Source organism: Poecilia mexicana, unplaced genomic scaffold (assembly GCF_051168715.1).
Source record: "Poecilia mexicana isolate PSO_F unplaced genomic scaffold, ASM5116871v1 scaffold_9, whole genome shotgun sequence".
Classification (NCBI taxonomy): domain Eukaryota; kingdom Metazoa; phylum Chordata; class Actinopteri; order Cyprinodontiformes; family Poeciliidae; genus Poecilia; species Poecilia mexicana.
This window is the reverse complement of record NW_028263378.1, coordinates 7,881,817-7,904,552: the sequence shown is the minus strand read 5'-3', so window position 1 is coordinate 7,904,552 and position 22,736 is coordinate 7,881,817. Positions and strand designations below refer to the sequence as shown.

Genomic DNA, 22,736 nt, shown 5'->3' with positions numbered 1-22,736 from the left:
TGTTTTGATGATGCTTTTCCGTGCGAGGATTTCCTTACAGTGATGTAATTCCAAGAAATATAAAGGACCCTTTCTTTATGAATTCCTTATTTAGATTTTAAACCACAGAACCTAATTCACTGCACAGTGAATTAAAACTCTTCCTCCTCAAAAACAAAACGGCACTCGCAGAAGGAGCCTGATGAAAGGAGAGTAATACAAGGTAAACACTGAGTTGAAACGTTCTTAAATGACTTTAGCTTGATGAATTACACACTGTTTTGTATAAGCCCTATTAATCGGAACACCATTTCCTGTCCATACAGCAGTTGTTGGCATCTCAACTGAAAAGAAAAACTTTAAAAGAAAAACTTTAAGAGGACTTTTGAAAGGGGTTTTGACATTTAAATATTTCGGCATAACTCGATGTGTGTTCAGATACTTTAAACATTTCTGTATAAATGTTACACGTAATTTAAAATGCATTGGTCAAATATATAAAATAAAAAAACATTGACACAACATATCTATTGTCTTAAATAATCTCAAGCAATATTCTTTAAAGCAACAAAAATATTTGATTAAATGTGAACTCCTTTCAGAATTTAAGCCGATGGGACAAGAACAAATAAACACATTTTGAACAATCAATCCCTCTTGAACAATAAAACAAAACACCCTAAAAACCCTGATGCACAAAATTACAGAAAACTTAAAAATACAGCTCTTCAATATTGCTAAATGGTTGCACCATGTTGGGGGTGTAGATCCAGTAGGCCCCTATGTGAAGCAATAAATGCATCATCACCTCTAGAGGATGGTGGGATTATTTTTTTTCTCTCAAATCCATGTACATGCCACCAAGCAGTAATAATTTCTAACCTTACTGCAAATATTGATGGTGGGTGCAGCGCCGTGTACTTAGTTATCAAACGCCTTGAACTTTTCCATATTTTGTCACATTACAATAATAAACCATAATTCATAAATAGCCACAAGTAATGCAATATTGTGAAATGGCAGTGAAATTTTATGCAGCATTATTTACAACACCAAAAGAAATCAGTGGCATTTATATTCAGCCACCATAACTGATGCCTCTTAATAAAATACAGAGCAACAAATCATCTTCTGAACTCTCCAGTTCAGTAAAGGGAATCCACCTGTGTAATTTGAATCTCTGTAAATTTGGCTGACGGTATTAAACAAACGGCACCATGAAGACCAGCAGAAAGGTCATTAATAAAGCTGTGGAGATGGTTCTTGAGAGCCGTTCGATCTATCATCCAAGAATATAAAGAGTTTAATAACTGCAGACGTATAGTTATTTAGACTGACTGGCTGTACATTACAATGAACTCTTCATTATCACTGTGAAACATGATGGTGGCGGCATCATCCTGTGGGGAGGTTTTGCTTCAGCGGAGAAAATTGAGAGATTCTGAACAGCATAATTCTCCTCCTTCCTCCAGTTTGTGTTACTCTGTCACATGAAATTCCAATAAAATACATTGAGGATTAAAATGCAACAAAATGTGAAAGAGGTTCAAGATTTATGATTTTTTTTTTTAAGGCATTAAGACTAGAAATAACTTTAAATTATTTTCTGTGAGGAATTTTTTTTTTCTGTTGGACAGAAATTTCAAAAACTTTAATAGAAATAAAATTACCTCTGACAATGAATGTAGAGTTTCTCAAGCAAGGGGAGCTTTACAATGTAATGCTGCTAGTTTTCTGATCTCAACACATCCAAACTGTAACGGCTACATCACCTAAAGTGGAGGTCAGGTGTTGGGTTCTTCTTAAAAGGACTGAAAACTGAGATTAACAAGGCAGCTCAAGGGCCAGGTATCTGTGGGCTGCTCATCCTGAATGTTCAGGACTTCAGATTTCACTCTGTGTTGGTTTCTATGCCTGGTTTAAATTTGTGTCTGGTTGTTCACCTCTGCTACATCAGCAAGCTGTGTTTAATGTGTATCTAATAGTCTTTTTTTGTTTTTTCCGGTGTGCATGCCTACGTGTGGGTGAAGCTGAACAAATAAAGCTAGTTTCCACTTTGATTGTGTTCACAGTGTCAAGCACCCAGTCTGTAATTAGCACACAGGCAACCATCTGTCCAAACAGCCATCTCTAAACAATCCCTGTCCTGCTTACTTTTGCTGCTATCACAGCAGCCATCCATCGCTAACTCTCTTATTTGTTCACTTTTCGTTCCATCCGTCTGCCTGCCTCTATTGTCATTTCACTGTCTCCTTCTCCCTCTGTTTTGTTTTTGTTTGCTCACTTTCTAACTCCATCTGTGTTTCTCAAGTTCTTTTCTTTCTACTTTTTCTTTTACAGTCTGACAAATTTATTAGACAGAGAGCCAGGATCAACAGCTTGATCAACCTTGCGATTTTTTTCTTTTTATGTTTGGTCAGTATGCTCAGAATTTGTAGCTGAATATGAGACACTCCAAGAGTGTTTTCTTTTTAATTATGTAGATTAGTTTGTGAGCAGTGTATGGGGAGTTTAATTAAATGGCCAAGCAGAAATCTCACATTGCTCCTAAACATCATGAGAAACCTGGGAGTTGAATCTCTGGGGTTGCCGGGGGACGACCGACCCCCATATAAATCACTTAGAGATTAAGAATAGGGGAAAAAACTAAAGTTTCTGTGTATCAATGCAGGCATGTGAATAGCTTTAGCAACATCATCCAGTTTTTGCAAAGCTGATAGAAACCCAACAGTTGCACAAGTAAGAAGCAAACTGGAATACAAAGTATTAAGATGTTTCAGACAATGTTGTCAGCAGTTCTGTTTTTCAGTGTGAATTGTAAGCAGCAGTTTTACTCTTTTACTGCATTTGAGCATTTTTTGCTCATTTGGAGCGTCCTGTGCCTTGGTTTAGTCAAAACTACCATCTTCTTAGCCCATTGGACTACTCTTTTGTGCCATCAGCTCCCCAGTGTTTGCATGATGCAGTGCTGTTTTGATCAAGACCTAGCCAAGTGTCCAAGGAATAGCATGCATGAAGCTACTCCTGTCCAATTACGCTCAGATAATAGATGTAGAGTAGTAGGGCAGCCTAGAAAGCAAGTGTCTGGGCATTTCAATGCCATCACCTTCAAGTTTCTCACCCTTAAGGGAAAATTGCTGTTATAATTTTTAAAGTTTTCCTATTGTGCACAAGACAAAGCTCAGTGCTAATTTGCTCAATGGTTTACACAATTAGAAGATACTTTTTTTTTTTTTAATGGCTATAATGGGAAAAAGAAAATACTTTGACTCTTTAGGTAACTTATGTAGACGCTGTATTGTCCAAACATTTCTCAGAATGACTTGTGTTGTAATGTTGAGTAGAGGTGCAAGGTTTTCTGTAACAAGGTTATAAGCAGTAAGCCTGAGTGATCAATATCATAAGCCATTTAAGAACAACACTGTACTTCCTCCCACAATCCAAAAACATGCCTGTCAGGTTAATTGGTTTCTCTAAATTGTCCCTAGGTGTGAGTGTATGTGTGCATGGTTGTGTGTCCTGTCTGTCTCTGTTGCCCTGCGACAGACTGGCGACCTGTCCAGGGTGACCCCGCCTCTCGCCCGGAACGTTAGCTGGAGAGGCACCAGCAACCCTCCCGACCCCACTAAGGGACAAGGGTGTACAGAAAATGGATGGATGGATGGACCTCAATTGCATTATGGGAATATTGACAGTTTTGTGCACATTTGTAGAGGAAACACAGCTATTGAGGAACATTTGGGTGCTGAAGAATTGCATATTTTCCCTACTGATTAGTAAAGGTAAATAAAAGAATGAAAATTGGGCCGTATCACTGCTTAATGTGTAAACGCACAGCTGTTTGCTATCAAGTGTGCCATTTTCACATGCTCTGTCTCTTTACGGTCTCTTGTAGAAAACATTTTGGGATTTACTGGGAGTTTTACTGCTAACAAGGGACATGAATAACTGGAAATCTAAATATTACAAGCCGAGGAAACTTATCTCCTTACAAATATTCTGCTCTTGCTTTCTTTATTACCCGTAATTTATGGTAAAAAGGTTGTTTGCTCAGGAAGTGATATATCTCCAGGACTTTTCAGCTGTGTACAACATAATCATTCTGTAATTGTTGTGGTAATGTGACTCGTCTGTTTCCAGACTATTGTCGGCAGGGAAACAATGTACATCGTTGTGAAAGTAAGTCTAAATTAAACACTTAAAATATGAAATTAATCAATGCCAAAGGAAAGCAAAAAAAACCCATCTTGGTATAATGCTGTGCTGCTGCAGAGATTGATTCTATCCTTTGTTGTTCATCACAAACAAGAGACCAGATCCAAACACACAATCACATTCAAACACACAATTTCCCTCAGTGGGGAAATGATCCAATATGACAATAACCTTAATTCAAAGTGTTGGGGCCAAATTGCCTTAGCTGATTGTGCGTGTGTGTGTGTATCTTTCTACGCTCCTGCGGGAGACGATCAGAGTGAAATGAGTGTAATTAAGTTGCCAGTTGCGGTGCGCTTCTGTCGAGAATTAATATTTACTGGCTGTGTGTGTGTGCGTGTAAAAACTGATTAGCATCTTCCCGATGAGTCACCTCACACCCAGCCCCCCCCTCAGGTGGCAAACATTGAAGCCCCCCTGGGTAATCTGCCCAGCAAATTGGATGTTTGTTTGAATCGCTATCCAGCTCAGGACACTGAGAGTGTGTTTACCTGTTCAGACGACTGAAAGTTATCCCAGAGAAAGGTGTGCATCTGTGATTTGTTGAAATATATGATGCGTTTCTCAAAGCCATTGTCTCTGTTCCCCCATTTTGAAAATATTTTGTAATTATGCGACATTGTTGGGCAACTTTCTTCAAATGATTACCCCTCACAGATCACTGTATCCGACAGACAAAACAAACACAATCCTATTAATTTATGATGGAATAGGCACAATGTGGCATGCTTGCTAGCAAGTCATTTTTCATGTAATTTTTATTCAAATGGCACATTTCACTGAAGTATTGCAAAGCAATGCATTAAAGCATAACAAAACAGATTCATAGGAGAAAAATATCTTGACTAAAAAAAATGAAATTGGTAAAAATGAACAACTTGGCAGCTGAATACGTAAAAACCTTCAATGAAATACAACAAAATATACTTGAAAACCAGATGACAACAAGCTGTTAGTCAAATAAAACTGAAAGTGCGCTTTTGAAAACACCTAGAAAGTTTCTAAACTGCATGTATTTTATTTCTCGACGGTAGAACAATAACTGTGAATGCTCAATCACCTCCTCTTTCAAGTTAAAATCTTGGCTCATTGAGGAGCATCAGGTTGTTCAACCAAAGTTGTCTTTATCAAACAGAAAGACACAAAAGATCCTGCAGACAAGATTTTGCAACACCATCAAAAACCTTTAAATACCATAAATAAAATGGTAAAAATCAATCTTGTAATCTGAAGGAATCAAGAGAGTGATTACCGATTATCAATATCCAACTTCCAAACATTTTTTAATTTTTTTTCCGTTTAACAAGTCCAAGGTATTATGCTTCCTACATTGATAAAACATCTATTGTTTGGAGCTTCCTGGTTGCCATGGATACATATCCACTCATGCAAACAGACACATTCACAAATGCAAATGCACAGGCCCACAGAAACACAGTAAACAGTGGCACACACAGATTAAAGTCCAATAAACCCCAGCGGTGACCATCAACATTTGCAGAAAGCGTCGTCTGTGAGCATTTCCAAATACTTCAAGCACGAAAAATGAAATTCTTCTCATTATGAATCTTAAAGTATTGTTCACTGAAGTGGACAAAAGCTGTGCCTCAGTCTCGTGTTGCTTCGCCTCTCTGTGGTGCTGTCAAAGTCTGGTGTGAAACTAGAACCGAAAATGTGGAAGGAAAGCCCGATGCATGTAAAGTGAACTGCTGTGGCATTTAAATCGGACGGGTGACCTGGCGGCTCCAGACGTCCGTCTTTAAAAGGTTGGTGTTGTGGCTCGCTGTGACGGATCAATTCATCAGGCCTTTATGAGAAATTCTTTTATTCCTGCATACTTGTACAGGTTTCCTTATACTGGAGCCCTTTAAGTGCCCAGCGTAAGTGCGTGCTTTCTAAGTTGTTGGAGAATTTAGGACCTTGCTAACAAAAACCCAGTGAAGGGAATATTTCTGACAAATACCTCATTTCTTGAACTGCATTGGATTATAAAGTTTTTCATGTACCTTGAGCTTGTGAGCTTGAACTATGTTCTCCCACTACAACCACAAACTTCAGCATATACTGTTTTTTAAACAACTATTTTTATGTAATTGACTAAAACAAAGGGAAAAAGGATGGTAACACCGGAGGAGCAGGAGGGATCTACAGGTCATGTGAACCTGTTGGCAGTTCAACCATTAGCAATGTGCCCAATAAATCTGTCCTTTACAGAAGAGTAACAAAAAGAAAACCTGTGTTGAATGAAAACTGAATGAATGTCTGGTAGTTTGCCAGAATAGATTAAAATATCAATTTTCTTTCTACAAAGCTGCCGCAGAAAACCTGGGTTGCACATGACCCACCTTCAAGTTTATAAATCTCTGATTTGCAACCAAAGTTTGTTGTATAAATCTTCCAGACCTCTCAGGTCTTCTGGTTCTACTCTACTCTACATCCCTGTAATCAGAACCAAAACCAGCACCGTTTTTTCTACATTTTGAGTTCCTTTAAATCAGAACCAGGAACTCGTATTCAATTTGCCTTTGATCCATAATGACTAGATTAATTTTAGTTTTTATTCCAATATTGTATAATTTGAGTTTGACATCTTGTTGTTTTTGATTAATCATGTAAACCACCTTGAATTGCTTTGTTGCTGAAATGTGCTGTACAACTAAATTTGCCTGACCTTGTAAAAGGAAATGTTTTGTCATTTTTTTTTCAATCCTTTGTCAGGTCATGGATAACTGTGACTCAGTTTTTCCCACTTACAAGTAATAGCCTGAATATATTCTCCCTTTATTCTGTCACCAATTTCTCTCTTCCTTCCAGTTTTCCACTTTTTCTGTCTCACCTCTCTTACTACTACTTTTATTCTCCAGTGTTTCTTGAACTTTTACCTTCTCTATCGTCTTCTTGCCCTTTTTCCTCGCTATCCTCTTTTTCCTGTGCTGCACTCTCTTTTCTTAGTAATTGATGGTCCCCTGTGCAGTTACTTCATCCAAAGGGCCTTGTAAACAAAATCGTCTCTGACAGAAGCAATATGGAAATCTCAGGCTGTGGGCCCACGAGTTATGGCCTACGTCATGGTTTGTGCGTGCGCTTAAGCTTGCACAAATAGGCAAGCAGAGCGTTTGTCTATGAAAGTGTGTGTGTGCATGTCTTGCCAGTGAGACTAAAGGGTGTCCCTCAGTTTTGCATAATAAACTCTACTGCGGCTAGTCATTAAGTGGGATGTGAGTGTGTAGCTTTGTGAGTACGATGGGGAGGGGTCAAGGCCAACTTGACATAAAATGGTCTAAATTAGCCCCACTTGTCTCCATTGATTTACGGTGGGTAAGTAAATTGTGTCTGGAGCAGCAGAGAGGAAGCAGGAAGGGGGTCGAGGTTTCTTTGTAACTGATCTCCGTTCATGTAAATGCTGACAAGCTGTACAGGAGGCACAAGAAGTGAAAGTCATCATAGCAGCAACTCTCGCATCAAACCTCTGGCAGGTTGTGTACGCACATTAAAGATTAGTGTCAAAAATTTAATCCAGATTTTGATAAGTTTCTGTGACATAATGTTCTGTTGAGGGCCTTCCCTTAACATTTCAGGGTGAAGGGAAAAAAAACTTTTTTTTTTTTTTTTTTTGTCAATGTAAATGAAAACTGGAAAAAACACATGAGTCAGAACTGTGCATGATGTGACACAAAACCAAACGAACTCCTGCATCTAATCTTAAATTTGATTTTAAAGAGGTGGAAAATTTCCTCAAATCCAAATTGAAAGATAAAAAAAAATGTTTCCTGTTAAAATGCAAAGTGATTGTTATAAACTGAAGAGGTCAACTTAGCTGAAAAAGCTGAAGAGAGAAATGAATCCTCAAATATGTGGTTGGCAAGTGTAGAGTTATATTTATATTTTATTTTTTTCCCCCAGAACTAGAAAAGAAAAGGAAAGAGCTCCTTTCACAAAACACTTGAAGTCGACCAATTGCTGTTAAAGCTCTGATTCATTTAGATAATCACAGCTGCATATCAGCTCTTGTGGCTGTGTGAGCATTGTTGCAGGTCCAGTGCCACTGAAAAGTCTTTTCTGCAAGTGAATAGAAAGTGAAAACAGAAAGACCAGATATCTTGGTGCATATTTGATATTCATTTCTGGCCATCATCACATATTGGATGATGAGTTTTAGTCTGTTCTTACCACATTGAGGAAATTGAGAAAAAGTCTTTCTGGTTTAAAACAAAATAGTTTAACAGACTATGGGCAAAAATCTAACTGGGATAAAGTAGAATTTAATAAACGAATGTAAGATTTGTTTCCTTAAGGTAAAACATCTAAAAAGATTTGGCAGTTGCTCAACATCTTTTAACCCATTAAAAATTTTATTGCCGCTTCTACCTGAATTTTTGAACTAACTAGTCTTCGAACAGCACAAGTCGTTTTAATGATTTGAAAACTTGTCTTACTAGTTACAAGACAAATCCAGAAAATATTTTAGTTATAAATGACACATGTCTTCCAATAATGTCTTGAGGTAAGTTTAGATGTTTGAATGGTAAATGTTAGAAATAATTGTAATGTAAAGGAATCGAAACATCTGACCTGAAGGATTGTAAAAGCCGGTTGCTTTGGGATTTGCTTTTGGCAGGAATGGATGGAAAAGCCAGAAAGTCATATTTGCTCTTTCAGGGGGAAAAATGGAAATGAGACGTCACCTAGCAAAAACACAAAAGTTTCTTCTGGTGTCTTTCTATGTAAAAACAAACTATAGTAGTGCAGTCTAAGATGATGTTCTTGTTGCTACAAGGTCCCACACACTGTTCAACTTTACCATCTGTGTGTAGATGGATGCCTTCCATCCATTGACTGCGTGAGTATTTATCACCGCATGTGGCGGATTTACATGGCCCAAGCCATTGAAAATAATGGGTCTCTGACCTCGGCAGTGTTATGAGTGTAATGGAGGGGAAAAACGTCCTCATTCACCAGTCGCTAGCAAAAGTCGAAAGCCTTTCTCATCTACAACATCTTTATTAAAACTGACTTCAGAGAAAGAAAATCATGAGGTTATAAACTTGTCGTATTCTGGTCAGGTGGTATTTTTTGCACGGATTTCAAATAAGCATTTTAACTTTATAAATGTGTGATTTGTGTTTTAAATTTCAAGTTTTTTTTTTTGGTATGCTACACACTTCACTGAGATACGAGTTCACAAAAAACAGGATTAATGCTTAAAGTGTCCTGATGGATCATTTTCTCAGAAATACACACTGCATAATTATGAAAGTCCTCAAAGAATACAAACCATTTTCTGCTTGAATTGCTGTCTTGTTGCAAAGCCCACTGTGAATGCAACAATGTCACCTTCATATAATCAGAGGATTTTTTTTTTTAAATTCATGCAGAAAAAATTAAATACTTTTTTTGGGCGTTATCTCTTATTCCCTGAAATTTGTAAGAAGGTGCTGCCTTCTCAACTGCCCTGGCTTTGATTTGCCTGCATTACTGGCATATAAAATCATCCTAATCTAGTTTGCTATCATATGTTTATGGTTAATAGCTGTTTGACAAATCAACTGTTTTGCGTTTATTGTACTGACAGAAGTAGCTGAGGTAGACGGACAGACTGGGACACGTCTGACATTAATGTGGACACTGCTCTGGTTTATCATTGAAAGAAAAAGACAAAGCAGATTTAGAGGTCCATCAACAACTCGTCTAAATCAAATCAACTGAAATGAGCTTCCTCAGTATAGGGGGCTTGGTTCTTCTGCCTTGGAGCTAGATGTAGCGCCACTGCCTCTTCACATTAAAAGAAATCAGATGAGCTGTTCAAGCATTTGATCCAAATGCCTCCTTTGGGAGCTTTTCCTTTAGGAGGAGACTCTTGGGCTGACCCAGAGCTTGCTGAAGGGATTATATGTTCCCTCTGGCCTGGGAATGCCTTGGGATTGCTCAGAATGAGCTGGAGAGTGTTGCAAGGGAAGGGGATGTTAACCCTCCACCCCCCTGCATGATCTCAGACGGGTTTAGTAGCTCATGCTCTGACAGGTCAACCAGTGTTATTAGCCTTTAGGCTCCCCTTGCAAATACAATTACAAGTAGTTAGTTACAATATAGACAATAAAAAGATCAAATTATTAATCATTCTTAGATAAGATTTTAGCTCTTTTCAGAATGAGCTGTTTTAGGGCCTCTTTGTCACTTTAAATCCAAATAAGCAGCTGCTGGCCACACCCCCCAACTCAACGTTACACTCCCAGGTGAAAATGGCAGCAGATAGATGCATTTATTATGTAACAATTATACATCTGTCCATCTTTGGACAATTATACATCTGTCCGTCTTTGAAAAGCAGATGTAGAGCCTCTAGCAAAACCTATAAGATTGCAGCAAGTGGTTTCTGGATGGTAAGCCATAAACAAACACTTGTTTTTTTTTCCAGCAGCCATTGCATAATACGTCCCCTTTCATACGAAGTGGCACAAAATACCACACGGTAAATGACTTGATGTTGGCTTTAAAACAAGTTATAAAGGAAACGTGTTGTAATTTTGCAGAATATTAATGTATTGCAGTCTTGAGTAATTTACATTTCTTGTCCTTTTTCACAACTGACAAATTGTTTCCAAATGTCAACGACTTTAGTTTGTCAAGGCTAATGAGCAGGAGTCTGTATCTGATTTAGTTGTGGTTTCTCTTTAACTGCATCAGAAGTGTTATTCTGCTGTGACGAGTCCAAAGCTTTCCAGAAATATAATTCATCCGTCCTTGCATTATTCATTCTGTGGCGGTTTTATTGCACTGCTTAACAGACTATTGCATACCTTTTTACAGATTTGACAGACTTAATTATATGGACGATTTAAAGCTCAAACAGTTTGAAGGAATTATGAAATTGTCACACAACATAAGAAGTGAAAATATTAAGAACAACTAATCCTCTCAGTTGAACATTAGTAGGCCTGACTTATTAATGTAAATAAAGCTCTCTAGCTTCTACCAAAGATGACAAATCAGAAAATTGGACATTGAAAGTTTCATGAAACGAGATGAGTTGACAGTTTAACAAAAGGGGGGGCAGCTGTCCATGGGAGAAACACTCACACCCAGAACAGCCTGGCACCTCCTCTTTATGGTCAGCGGCTTGGACACACACTGCTGTGGAATGACACCCCATTTCTCAACCAAAGTAACAAAACTTTCTGTAGTTGTCTGTGTATGTGTTCTGTAGGATTTATAGTAATGGAAATAACAAGCAAAACCTTCCCAACAGTCATCCTTACACATTTGTCGAGCAGAACCTTTCCCACATCAGACATCCACTCACATGAACGCAGACGCATGTGGACACTCACATGGATGCACACTTTAAGCCTGAACAGTTCTATCCACCGGTTTTAATTGAATTCTAATGTATTCAGTTTGCTCCAGTGGGCAAATAGATGTCAATGGTACTCCGACTGAAGAGAGCAAAAAGAGAAGAATGCTGGGAAAAGAGAGTGGGAGGGAATGGGAAGGTTCTTCAGCTGCACTCATCTTTTCCCACCCGGTGAGTGGAACCTACTGTCCGAACAAGATGTCGACAGAATTTCTACAAGAGCCATTTGACCTGTGAGAGGGGAGCGCTATCAAAGTCTTTGCCACTTCCAAGTGTGCCTTTTTCAGCTCTTGAATAAAAGGATGGAGTTTTTATGTACTCTAGCGTCCAGTGAACAAACCTAATAAGACCAAAATGATTTTAACTCGACATTAGCACCTAGATGAGAACTGTTAGCTCCGTGGATAACATTCTTTCTAATAAAAACAATTCCACACAGTTATCATTGGGAATATTTAATTGGGGCTGGTTCCTTAAGATCGTCCTCTTCATGACCAGGAAACAGTCAGACTGACGGCTTTTCTAATGCAGACACTGCTCTGGTTTGTCACGTAAGAACCGAACCAAACTCTAAATTAATTGGTTCAGTTAAGTTCCCACCCTGATCTTTGGTCCCAAGATGTTCATCACGATCAAAAGAACAAAATCCTGGATACAAGTGGCAAATATTTATCTTGGAGATGGGCTGAACAGCTCAGTCACAGGGGTAAAATCTCCACATTTAAAAAAAAAAAAAGAGTAAGGTGAGGGGGCTTGGATTATCTTGCAAAAGCTCCATCTGTACTCCTCTCATTGGAGATTTTCTGAGCATGTCTACAGAGACCTTGATGCACTCCCACTAGAACCCACTAGAGAGACCTGGATTTATCATCTTGCTGTTGAATCCCCCAAAGTAATGTCTGGATATTCCTCCTGATCTTTTCTCAGTTGACCTGAAGACAACAGAGGAGAGGATTTATGAACTATTTCTGTAAAGGATCTCATTAAGGGGAACATTCTTTAACACATGTTGGACTTCAGATAGTAACACCTGGAGACCGACGCCAGCCTATGCCACCCCAGCAACCCTATGGTAGGCTTTATTCAGAGTATTTTTTCTAGCCTTGTAGCCATGCTATGCTATTAGTCAAATTGTGTGTTCTGTGGAGAAGTTAGACCCCACTAAAAAAAGCTGCAAACACTTCCAAATCTGAAGTTGAAAGCTAAAGAGATTAAAACAGAAAAACCTGCTCTAAAAAGGTCAGTTTGGCTCTGATAGCATTTTTAGACTGATTGACTCTTGGTTAGCCTTCATAGCGGGGGCTGAACCCCAGTATTAAACCAAGTACTATAGTTAATATTAGCTGTCATTTTACTGGTGGGCATACAGCACAGCATTATTCTAATCACCAAATATAAACAATAATAAGTCCATCTTACTTGTGAAAAGTTATCCCCCGAGCCCTCACGTCAATAGTCTGTCAGTTTGAATAAAAAGATCCTGCAGTGCTCGGGCATCTTCTGCTGTTTCGGTTTAGCAAAGTAGGAGGGATCTACTCTCTATGGAAAAAACACATTCAAGGCCACTCTCTTTGACTTCCAGAGTTTTGAAAATGAAAGAAAAATTTAAGATTTTTTTTTCAGAATGACAGATATTCAGGGAGAAGAAGAGGTGCATAGACGTCATAGAAAATAAAGGTAAGATCATACACAATTTTCAATGTTAATCAGAAAAGAGAGGTCAGCCAAAGAAAACATTCAAAACACTCTGTGGCTCACCAGTCATGAACCTCATGTCATTGATTCTAATGTACCAATTGTTGAAGGTTTGGGGTTAAAAAAAAAACAAAAAAAAAAAAACATTGTAGTCAAGATATTGAACAGGAGCAGAAAAAAAATGTATATTAAAGAAGGAAACCTATAGTTTTATGTATGAGCTGTGAAGTGGCATCAAAACATATTTTCACACATTTCTGCACCGCAGTTGTGCCTTATGTTGACTGCCATGTAGAATATGCCAGCACTGATATACACCATCTGTCAGCCTAAAACTGATTTATGTTTTGGGTTTGCAAAGATGCATAATGATATTATTTTGTTTCCAATAAATTATTTTGAGTGTGGAAAAAACTGTTGGAAAAACAAGTTTTAAAGACCTCAGTAATTCCCCATTGCTCCTCATTTAAACAGGTTTCAGTTTCATGCTTGCCAAAAGATTTCTACCAAGTCCAAATAACTGGGATGTGCCACAGGAACTGTGACCAAAGGAAAATGATGTCCAACTATGCCTCTGGACATTGTTTCACATTGAAAAAAGTGAAACATTGGTATTTCCAAAGTGATGTTTCTACTTGTAAAAATGAGTATTTGTCTTAGGAATATAGACGCTGTGCAAAATCTGGCAAGTTTTCAATAAAAAGTAGGACTTCTACATTGTGGCTTGAGTTTGGCTGGATGGGATTTACTGTGATTGAAGTTCAAAAATAGAACAGGGCAGGATCTGTGGTCAGAGTGGCAGCGAATAAGCACAACAACTAAAGTATGACACTGAGGATCGGTTTTTTGAGGGCACATTTTTCTTCATTTACTGAATAACATCTATTAAGAGTTGTCTGAGGACTTACACCCCAAACTGACAATCCAATCTTTATGATGAATGTCTTCCTGCTTTGATATAATGAACATTTGCTGCCTCTAGGCCTCCTCTAATAGTGACAAGTAATATTTTTTTAACAAGAAAAGGGAAACTGCAATGAACCTACTCAGTTAATTTATGCCTATAATAGGGAGCATTGGGAAAGTATGGTTTTCTATTATTTATTTTGAAAATAGCTGGGGCCGTATACAAATATGGTTAATATGTTAAAGGGGGAGTATTATCTAAAATGGACTTCTTTGAGCTTTATATTATGTTATGATGTTCTCTTATCAAAAACATACCTGGAGTGTTCCTATAATTCTTTCATGCATTTTTGATAAATCTTTGAACATCTTGTGGCGGCTTGGAGCTTCAGTCCAGGACTGTGTGTTGTGATGACGTGCTGAAGGCTGAGAGGCGGAAAGATTAGGAGCTTCTAAAGGAGACAGAGGCCAACTTCAAAGCATCAAATTTTCCATAAAGGAACATGTTTGATATATACCACATTTATTTAACAGCGGAAGGTAAAATAGTTGATTGTGCCTTAGAAAATGGCACTATGTGCTTGGAAAATGCATAATACCCTTCTTAATGAGCAAGCTTTATCTCTGTGTACAGTGAGTGGCTTTTGAAGTTGTCTAAACTAACTCCCTCGGCTTTGTATATCGTCTCGGAAAAACTCTTGAGTATTTTGTTGGAATTTTATTTCCTAACCCACACTGAAGCATATCTGTACGGTGAACGAAGATAACAATTTGTTTGTATTTGACCTTCCTGATGGAATATGGTGTAGGACCTTGTTTAAGCCCCGACATGACTGAAAGTCTTTTGAGATGTCTTGGCTTTACATGGTTTTCTAAATTTTAAAAATAAAACTGAAAAGTGTGGCATGCCTTTGTTTTCAACCCCAAGAATCAATACCTTGTAGAAATTCCGTTCGCTTGAGTTACAGGCATTTCTGTTCAGTTGTTGCTCTGCTTCTGTGTTGTCATCCTGCAGGAAGGTTTTTTTTTTCAGCCTCTGAGGTTTTTTCCAGAATTGCCTTTGCTTTTAGCTCCATCCATCTTTCCATTACTCGGACCTGCTTTCCTACCTTTGCTCTCCACAGCAACATGCTGCCATGCAGCATCTTGCAAGTAGGCCCAAAAGCTTCATTAGTGACCTTTGTAGTGTTATGTTAGATGAACAAAGATGGGGATATGGTTCTATAACCTAAGCCTAACTTTAAGTATGAATACTATATATAATAACAAAGGGGACTCTGAGGACATTTGAGGCTAAATACAAGTACACGACTCACTGCTTTGTGCTGGTATGTTACCAAAAATTCCAATATATTACGCTGTTTCTGGTTGCAAACTGACAAAATGTAAAACTTTCAAAGAACATGAATGCTTTTGCAAATGGGAATGTTCTCATTTTACAAGAAATATGTTTAATCTTGAACAGTTCTTTGCATATAATCTCAAATATCCCCTACATAGCCTTGGTATCTTGGTATACAGACATGTTATTTGTACAAACATTACTCTTTACTGCATGCTTGCTGAACTAATGCTTTCCCTCCGCTGCAGTCCAAGAGGAATAGATCAGTTAAAAATAGATCTTTCACGCTTAAGTCGTGGCAAATGTCTAGCTTGTTGAAAGGAAAGTCACAGAGTGGAAATGAAATAATATATTAGAGTAAAATGCACTTATGTAGTTGGATGGATGCTGGTTCCCTATTTGCAGAGACGTAGTTGGCTTGTGAGTGGGAGGAGAGAAAAATGTGTTTGGGGACAAGTGAGGGAGCAATGAAACGAAGCGTGATGCCTGCCTGATGGAATCAGAGTGAAAAGAGCAGAAAGAAGAGAGAGAAGAATAATTTTGGGAACATCAAAGGTTGATTAGAAGCAATGAGCCGGAAGCCTCCGTAATGACAATCACATATATCTGATAATTGATGATGTAAAGCTGGTGTCCACAAGCACTGGGGACCACCAGTGGTGTGGTCTCTTGTACTCCTTTTGCACAAATGATTTGGTCATCCACCATCAGTCAGGATTTTTAAATTTGCAGGTGATGTCACAATATTGACTGAAACAATGAAGCAAGGAAAATTAACTATAGAGCAGTGCTATACATTTAATTAAACCAATCAGATGGTTTTGACTTGCGTAGCAACCTTCACAAAAATGGTAAAGTACAACAGCTCTGATCAAAACAAGCTGGGTGTTTGAAGTGCTAAATTCAACAAATTATTGGAAGGTGCCGCTGAAGGACAAGTTGCATTCTTTGTGTTAATATATTCCTGCGCCAGAGACATCATATGTGTCTAATAGGGGCTGAGGAGGAAAAGATGACTGAACAACACTGCGATTAAATAAAAAAAAAATAAAATGTGTTTTCAAATTAAAGTGGACTTTATATTTCAGTTGGAAATCAATGTTGCAGATTCTGGTGGAAGAGTGGAAAGCCACAGGAGCAGTGTGACATTTCCCCAATCGGTGAGGATTTTGGAGGCCATGCCATCTGCTGGTGTTGCTCTCTCTGGTTTATTGAGTTAAATGTCAGCAGAACTGTTTATCAGAAAGTGTAAGTAGCACCAGGTGTATTTAATGAAAAGCAAAAGGTCCAAAATGTATAGATTCAGGAATCCGAGGAAAACCTGAAGATGAACAGGAGCCTTGGGTGTACAGTAGAAGTTCAGTAACACAGGTATAAAAACTGCAAGAAGACACAAGTGAGACATGGAATGGTAAAAAAACAACAAACAAAACAGTGAAGCACAAATAATCAGTATGGAAACTGAGATGAATATTAAAGAATGTAAACAACAACAAAACCCTCAGACAAGACCAAACACAAAGTCCATGGGATCATGACAGTCTTCATTTTCCAGCAGGGATTTGCCACCAAACCACACACCTGATTTAGTAACCCTAGCATGACTCTGATTGACTGGCAAACTGGGATGACCAAGCCCCAAAGAGAATCTAAGAAGTGTAAATGAGGAAATGAGACACCAGACCCTGGAGGCCACAGCTAAAGGAGTCTGGGCTTCAACACATCAGCAGTCCTCAGGCTGATCACCTCCATGTCAGTCAGTGCTGATGTAATAATCCATGGAAATGAATCCCAAGCCCAGTATTGGTTGCATATTCTGTAAAGTATGTGAACATACATTTTAGTAGTAGTATTTTTTTTAAAATAGTTTTTAGTGGTTTAGAAGCAATATAGTTGTCTTTGCTGCCTAAAATTAACTTCATTTTTGGTATTTAATCTGCATTAAAAAAAAGATAACTTTGAGATGCACCTGACCTGTACACAAAAGGATCATGTTAGTAAATTGCCCCCTGCTTGTTCAATCTGCTTTAAAATAGTCACTAGGGGGTGCTGTCGTTCCTCCTTAGTCCCTCTGACGGAGTGGAGTCAGACACACGGAGAGGCATCGAGGCTCACACGTATCTCCGTCTCCGGAAATCCTCCCATCCCTCCGCCGGCTGATTTGCAATTCAATAAGTCACAATGTCATCTATTTAGCTTTTACACATTTGGCTGACAAAGGGAAGCAGGCACGCCGGTTTATGAAATATCGTCTCGGACTAAAAGAGGACCTTAATGTTCTCTCTCTTCTGACTTGTTCAACTCCCCTTACCCTCTCCCCCTTTCCACCGTCACCCTCCGTCCTCTTGCTTCGCTCGCTCCTTCACGTGCACGTGGCCACAGCTTGCGTCAATAGAAAGTGAATGAATTTCGTGCGCGAGGTGCCCTGGAGGTTGCGCGCGCATGAGCACGTGCGGGCTTGGTGGCGAAGTTGGTGTCTATCGATTACAGAGAGAACAGGTGTAGCGTGTGTCTTTGGATGAATAATGCAGAACTAAGCTTTGAGAGGATAAACAAGACGTGGACGCGCGCTCACGCTTATCTAAAAGTAGCTCCAACACAGGCACGTCCAGTTTCCTATAAGCTTTAATAATTAAGTTTTTCATTTTTTATCATAAAAAAATCAACAATCTTTCATTTTCACACACTGATTATAGCGAGTTACTTTTTTTTGTTTTGTTTTAGTTCAGTTTTTCTTTAAATTGTGGACAAATGTTTTTGTCCATTACATCTGGGTGTGGTAATTCCATACAGATAAAGACAACAAGTAAATTACATCAAGAAGGCAAAGGAATAATACAAAAAAAAAAAATCCTACTAATATCCTTTACACTTGATTGGTTCTCTAACTGCCACTCACATCCCCAAATCCCACCCTCCCGCAGCCTCCCCAGCCCCACAGCCGTCGCTAGAACCCCACCAACCCCTCAGCCTCCTCCTTCTCAAGCGGCTGCTGAAAGCGACAGAGCTCCTCTCTTCTCCCGTCCTCTCCTCGCCTCGCTCCATCTCTGCTGATAGTGTGCGCACATTCTCTCAAGTTGAGCCCAGAGACGCGTCACTCGCACAGCAAGCGGAGTGAAGCGGTCAATGGATAGACAGGAGGGAGAGAGAAAACGAGGAGAGAGGACGGAGCACTGTTTGGATTTTCTTGAAGACATTCGATTTCAAGAGTCAGAGTTTTGCCTTCACTTGTAGTGTCAAAAATTGTTTCGGACGTGGACTTTTCAAAATAAATATTTGGCTCCGGTTGGCTTTAAAGTTTGCAGGAAAAAGTGCGATGAAGTCAGTGACAGCTTACCTAAGCTTTGACCGTCCCGTTTGGATACATGAAGCATAAGAGCGCACTGGTTGAAAAGCTCAGCGTTTGGAAAAAACTGTTTTGAGTCACTACAGAGTTTTTCTTCTTTTTTTATCATTTGTTTTTTGTTTTACTTTTTTTTTCGCAAGAGATGATTAAACGAGCGGACAGTATGCACAGGAAGTACCATTCGGGAATTTCTTTTCATTTCCAACTTCAAAAGGATTTATAGTTTTTCTCCCAAACCTCAGCAGCGTGCTGTTTGTTCGGTCAATCAGAAGTGGAGAGCGCAGTTCGGTCAGGATGAGAGCGTTTATGGCACCGACGCGACAGTGATCCGAAAGTTGGAACAAGACAGAAATAGTACAAGCTGAGAAAAGAAAAGAAAAAAACTCCCCGTTTGTCCATTTTGTGAACATTCCCATTGGCTTTCACCCGGCAGGAAGGTATGGAGACGGCCGGGAGAGGGACAGGCGCGCCGGTGGGATGTTGCCTCTGGAAGACCGTTTTAATTCTCGTCCTGTGGAAAGGTAAGACTTGTTACTGGACATCCGTTAAAACTCTTAATTGTTTCTGTAATCAGTTTGTTCTTGTGACTGAATTGGTTTTAATTACGTTTTATCCCCACTCGAGTGGAGAAAAAGCCATAATTGTTCAGTTTGTGTTGTGTTTTTTCTGGTGTGGAGAGTCTGCCCGGGCAAAAAGGAAGTTTTCAACACGTAACTTAATCCATTGGTTCTGCTAAAGAAAAAAAAAATGTTTATAGAAATGTTTCGTCTTAGCAAAAATATAAAGACAGGACGTCAGGGTCTTTATCGAATAAATTATAGAATGAAATGATAATAATAATAATAATAAAAGCTCAATTCACGCAACACCTAATGTATTTTCTCGTCTGAGACAATAATGAGTAATTGACTGCCGAAGCATCAAATGACAGATGCCTTCTAACTGGTGCCATCTGAGACGCGCCAACTCCGGGGCTGACACGCTCCTGTGCCAGCTGAGCGAGGAACCTGTGCTGTTGCCCAAATCCACCCATGTTTTCCCAGTTCGCAAGAATTAAAAAGTACATTTCGACGCAATTTATTGCATGGTGTATTTTAAATGGTAGTGAGCGCTTTAAAGCGGAGGTTCTTTTCACCTTTCTTCTAGGTGATTGGATGTGGAAGATGAGAAGAATCAGACATAAAAGTCAACCCAAGTCGGGATAATTTGGCTTCGTAAATTTAATACACATTTTCCTTTCATTTAAATCAGATCAACAGTTTAATGTTTCTTCCTTCATAGAACTCAGGGATGCAAAAAAAATAAAAATAAAAAATTCTTTGATCAAAGAAGCGGAACCAAAAATAAGTATCCTGGGATGTTTTAAATACCAGTCGACTTGCACCACCACCCGCTGTAATAAGCGCAATAAATAGATAATAAAGTGTAAAGCGCGCTGGCTGATTTAAAGCTCTGAGTGGGTTCGCACGCCTCCGTTTTCAGTCCAAATGACGGTCCTTCGGCATCAGTATCATAATCCCACGAGTGTTTTTTTCCCCTTCTTCTTCTTCCTTTGTGCAAGTGTTAGTGTGCGTGGCTTTAATCAGCTCGGATCAGTCACGGCCCACTGAGCAGTTAACAGAGGCTGCGTTGTGCGCTCCGGAGCGCGGTGGTCTCCGACAGCCAGTGAACGTCGCGCCTGAAAACAGCTGTGGCCGGCAGAAACACATCTGAGTAACCAAATGCTGAAATCGTCCAAACATTTCCTCTGCTTCTCCACTCCCCCGGTGACCTTTCTGCTCTCTTGCGTTCTCCGCGTATGATGAAATACTTGAGTGTTTTCTCTGCGTGCAGGGACTGTCTGTACCTTTTTGTATCACAGTGAATACAGCTTTCTGACTGCTGTTTAGTCGCTCCCTTGGTGGCAAGTAGGCCGGTTGCGTTGCTCTTTTCTTGTTCTGCCTTGGTGTCTTTCTCTCACCCACATGCTCATGGAGAGTTCCCTTACATCTTGGCTCTGGTTAAACAGCTTTTATTGGACACTGCTACACCGCATCTCTACTGGTATAATGAATAGCAAACACTGTTAAAGCTTCCAGTCAAATTTCTCTCTGAAAGCAGTCAGATTCACTTCAAGTATAATTTGTTACATGCAGTTTGTATTCGTGTAAATGTGCATTGAATCGTGATAGAATCTTCCTTCCAGGAAAGCTTCAATCTTGACATCACAGAAGGCATAAGGCAGCTTTTCAGTGTACTTTTTAGTACGTTGCTTTATGTCTTATTATGGTGAAATTGTGACTAAAAGTTTAAACATCAAAAGAGATCCAGACTGGGATATATAACGATGGTTAAAAGTGCCTGAAAGTTGATCAAACTGTCTAGCAAGGCCTGATTTTTAATCGCACGTGTATCGGTTAGTGGTTTCAGGGTACGGCAAGGTTAATAAAAGTTATGATTTTAAACCGTCAAAATGTCGCATCCAATTGTTTCCACGACTCAAAGTCCTTTCTATGAGATGCCAGAAAATATTCTTGAGTGTTCACGAACTGTAAGGGGCTTAGAATAACTCTGTGGTTTCCCCTCCCTCACCTGTTGCTGTGCACTGCCAGCCAGCTGGCTTACATGAAGGATAGAGTTCTCTCTGTTTTAAATTTTTGCTGTTAATTTTTGGATAAACATTGCAATGTGAAATTTTTATATAAAATGTTCATATTGTGACAATCTGAAACTGGCATGTGCCTACTTTAATTGTCTTCCTTTGGGTTAAATTTAGTCAAGTTCTATGTGCTGAAAATGTTAAATTTGCTACATATTTTTCAAGTTGACAGGTCAGTGGAAGAGTTAATGTTTTATTATAACTTTTAGTTATTTTTCTTTAATTCAGACATCAAACCTCGAGTTGATTGAGGCAAAAAGAGTCCTTTATTTTGAGAGATGATGAAAAACATGTCTACTTTTCAAAGTATTGAGTTCAATACTTGTTTAAATGCACATTAAATAACTACTAAAAACATTTTTTTTTTATTGCCACAAAGTCACTGTGACGCAATACAGCAACATATTTTACGAGATATGCAGATAAGTCAATCAGATGCATAGAAAACTTTAAACAAATTGACAGTTGAAGTTTTAAAGATGTTCATTAGAATGAAAGTTTGGCTCAGACACAAAGTTTAACCTGTTAGCAACTTAAATGCACCTCAGATCTTCAGAAGCTTTGATCTGGGGCGATACTAATGCAAGCTAGATTATGACATCGCCTCAAATGTGCAAAAGTAGAATTTTTATTTATTTATTTTTTTGTAAAATCCTGCAGTGAAAATCCATATTCATTTCTCAACTGTGTTTTTGTTTAGAATTTGCAAGTACAATAATCATGTAGTGTTTATAAAAAAAAAAAAGAAAAATAAGCCACATTTCCCTGCTTGCCTCCTGTTTCCCTTTCACAGCCTCCCTTCTTAATGCGGAGATGTGCTCACATTTAGGTGATTTGTAGGGCTGCCGTGCTAATTTGTCAAATTTTGTAATAAACATCACATCATTGCAGCAAAAATGTATTGCGCTTTACAGTGTCTCCCAAACTGATGGTATTTGTCACTCTCACAAACTTAAGTGGCATCCCTATTTCAATATGACTGTTTCATTCTATTTACATCATTCTGTTGTTTCATCATCTGGGTCTTCTCCAGGATGTCATTGTGAGTTTTGTTCAAAAGCCAAGCTTCTCCGATGTGCCTGTTGTGAAGCGAACAGTTTGGCGTTAAAGGGCCTATATTATGTTTTCCAGGCACATAGTGGCATTTTATAGCAGAATCAAGTAACTATACCAACTTGAGTTGTTATACAATTGCTGTGAATATCAAACATAGCTTAAACAATTTTGACTTTGCAATTTGACAACTTGAAATTGAAGCTCCTAC

At 38.9% G+C, this 22,736-nt stretch overlaps 1 protein-coding gene across 1 annotated transcript in view; it reads left to right on the top strand.

Moving 5' to 3' along the window:
- Window positions 1-22,736, top strand: part of LOC106918276 (transmembrane protein 132C-like) — a 151,639-nt gene that overhangs the window by 5,974 nt on the left and 122,929 nt on the right. Inside the window, exon 3 of the mRNA XM_088008706.1 lies at window positions 19,268-19,355. Coding sequence (XP_087864832.1) covers window positions 19,274-19,355 — 82 coding nt within the window. The 5' untranslated portion in view covers window positions 19,268-19,273. The remainder of the gene's footprint in view (window positions 1-19,267; window positions 19,356-22,736) is intronic.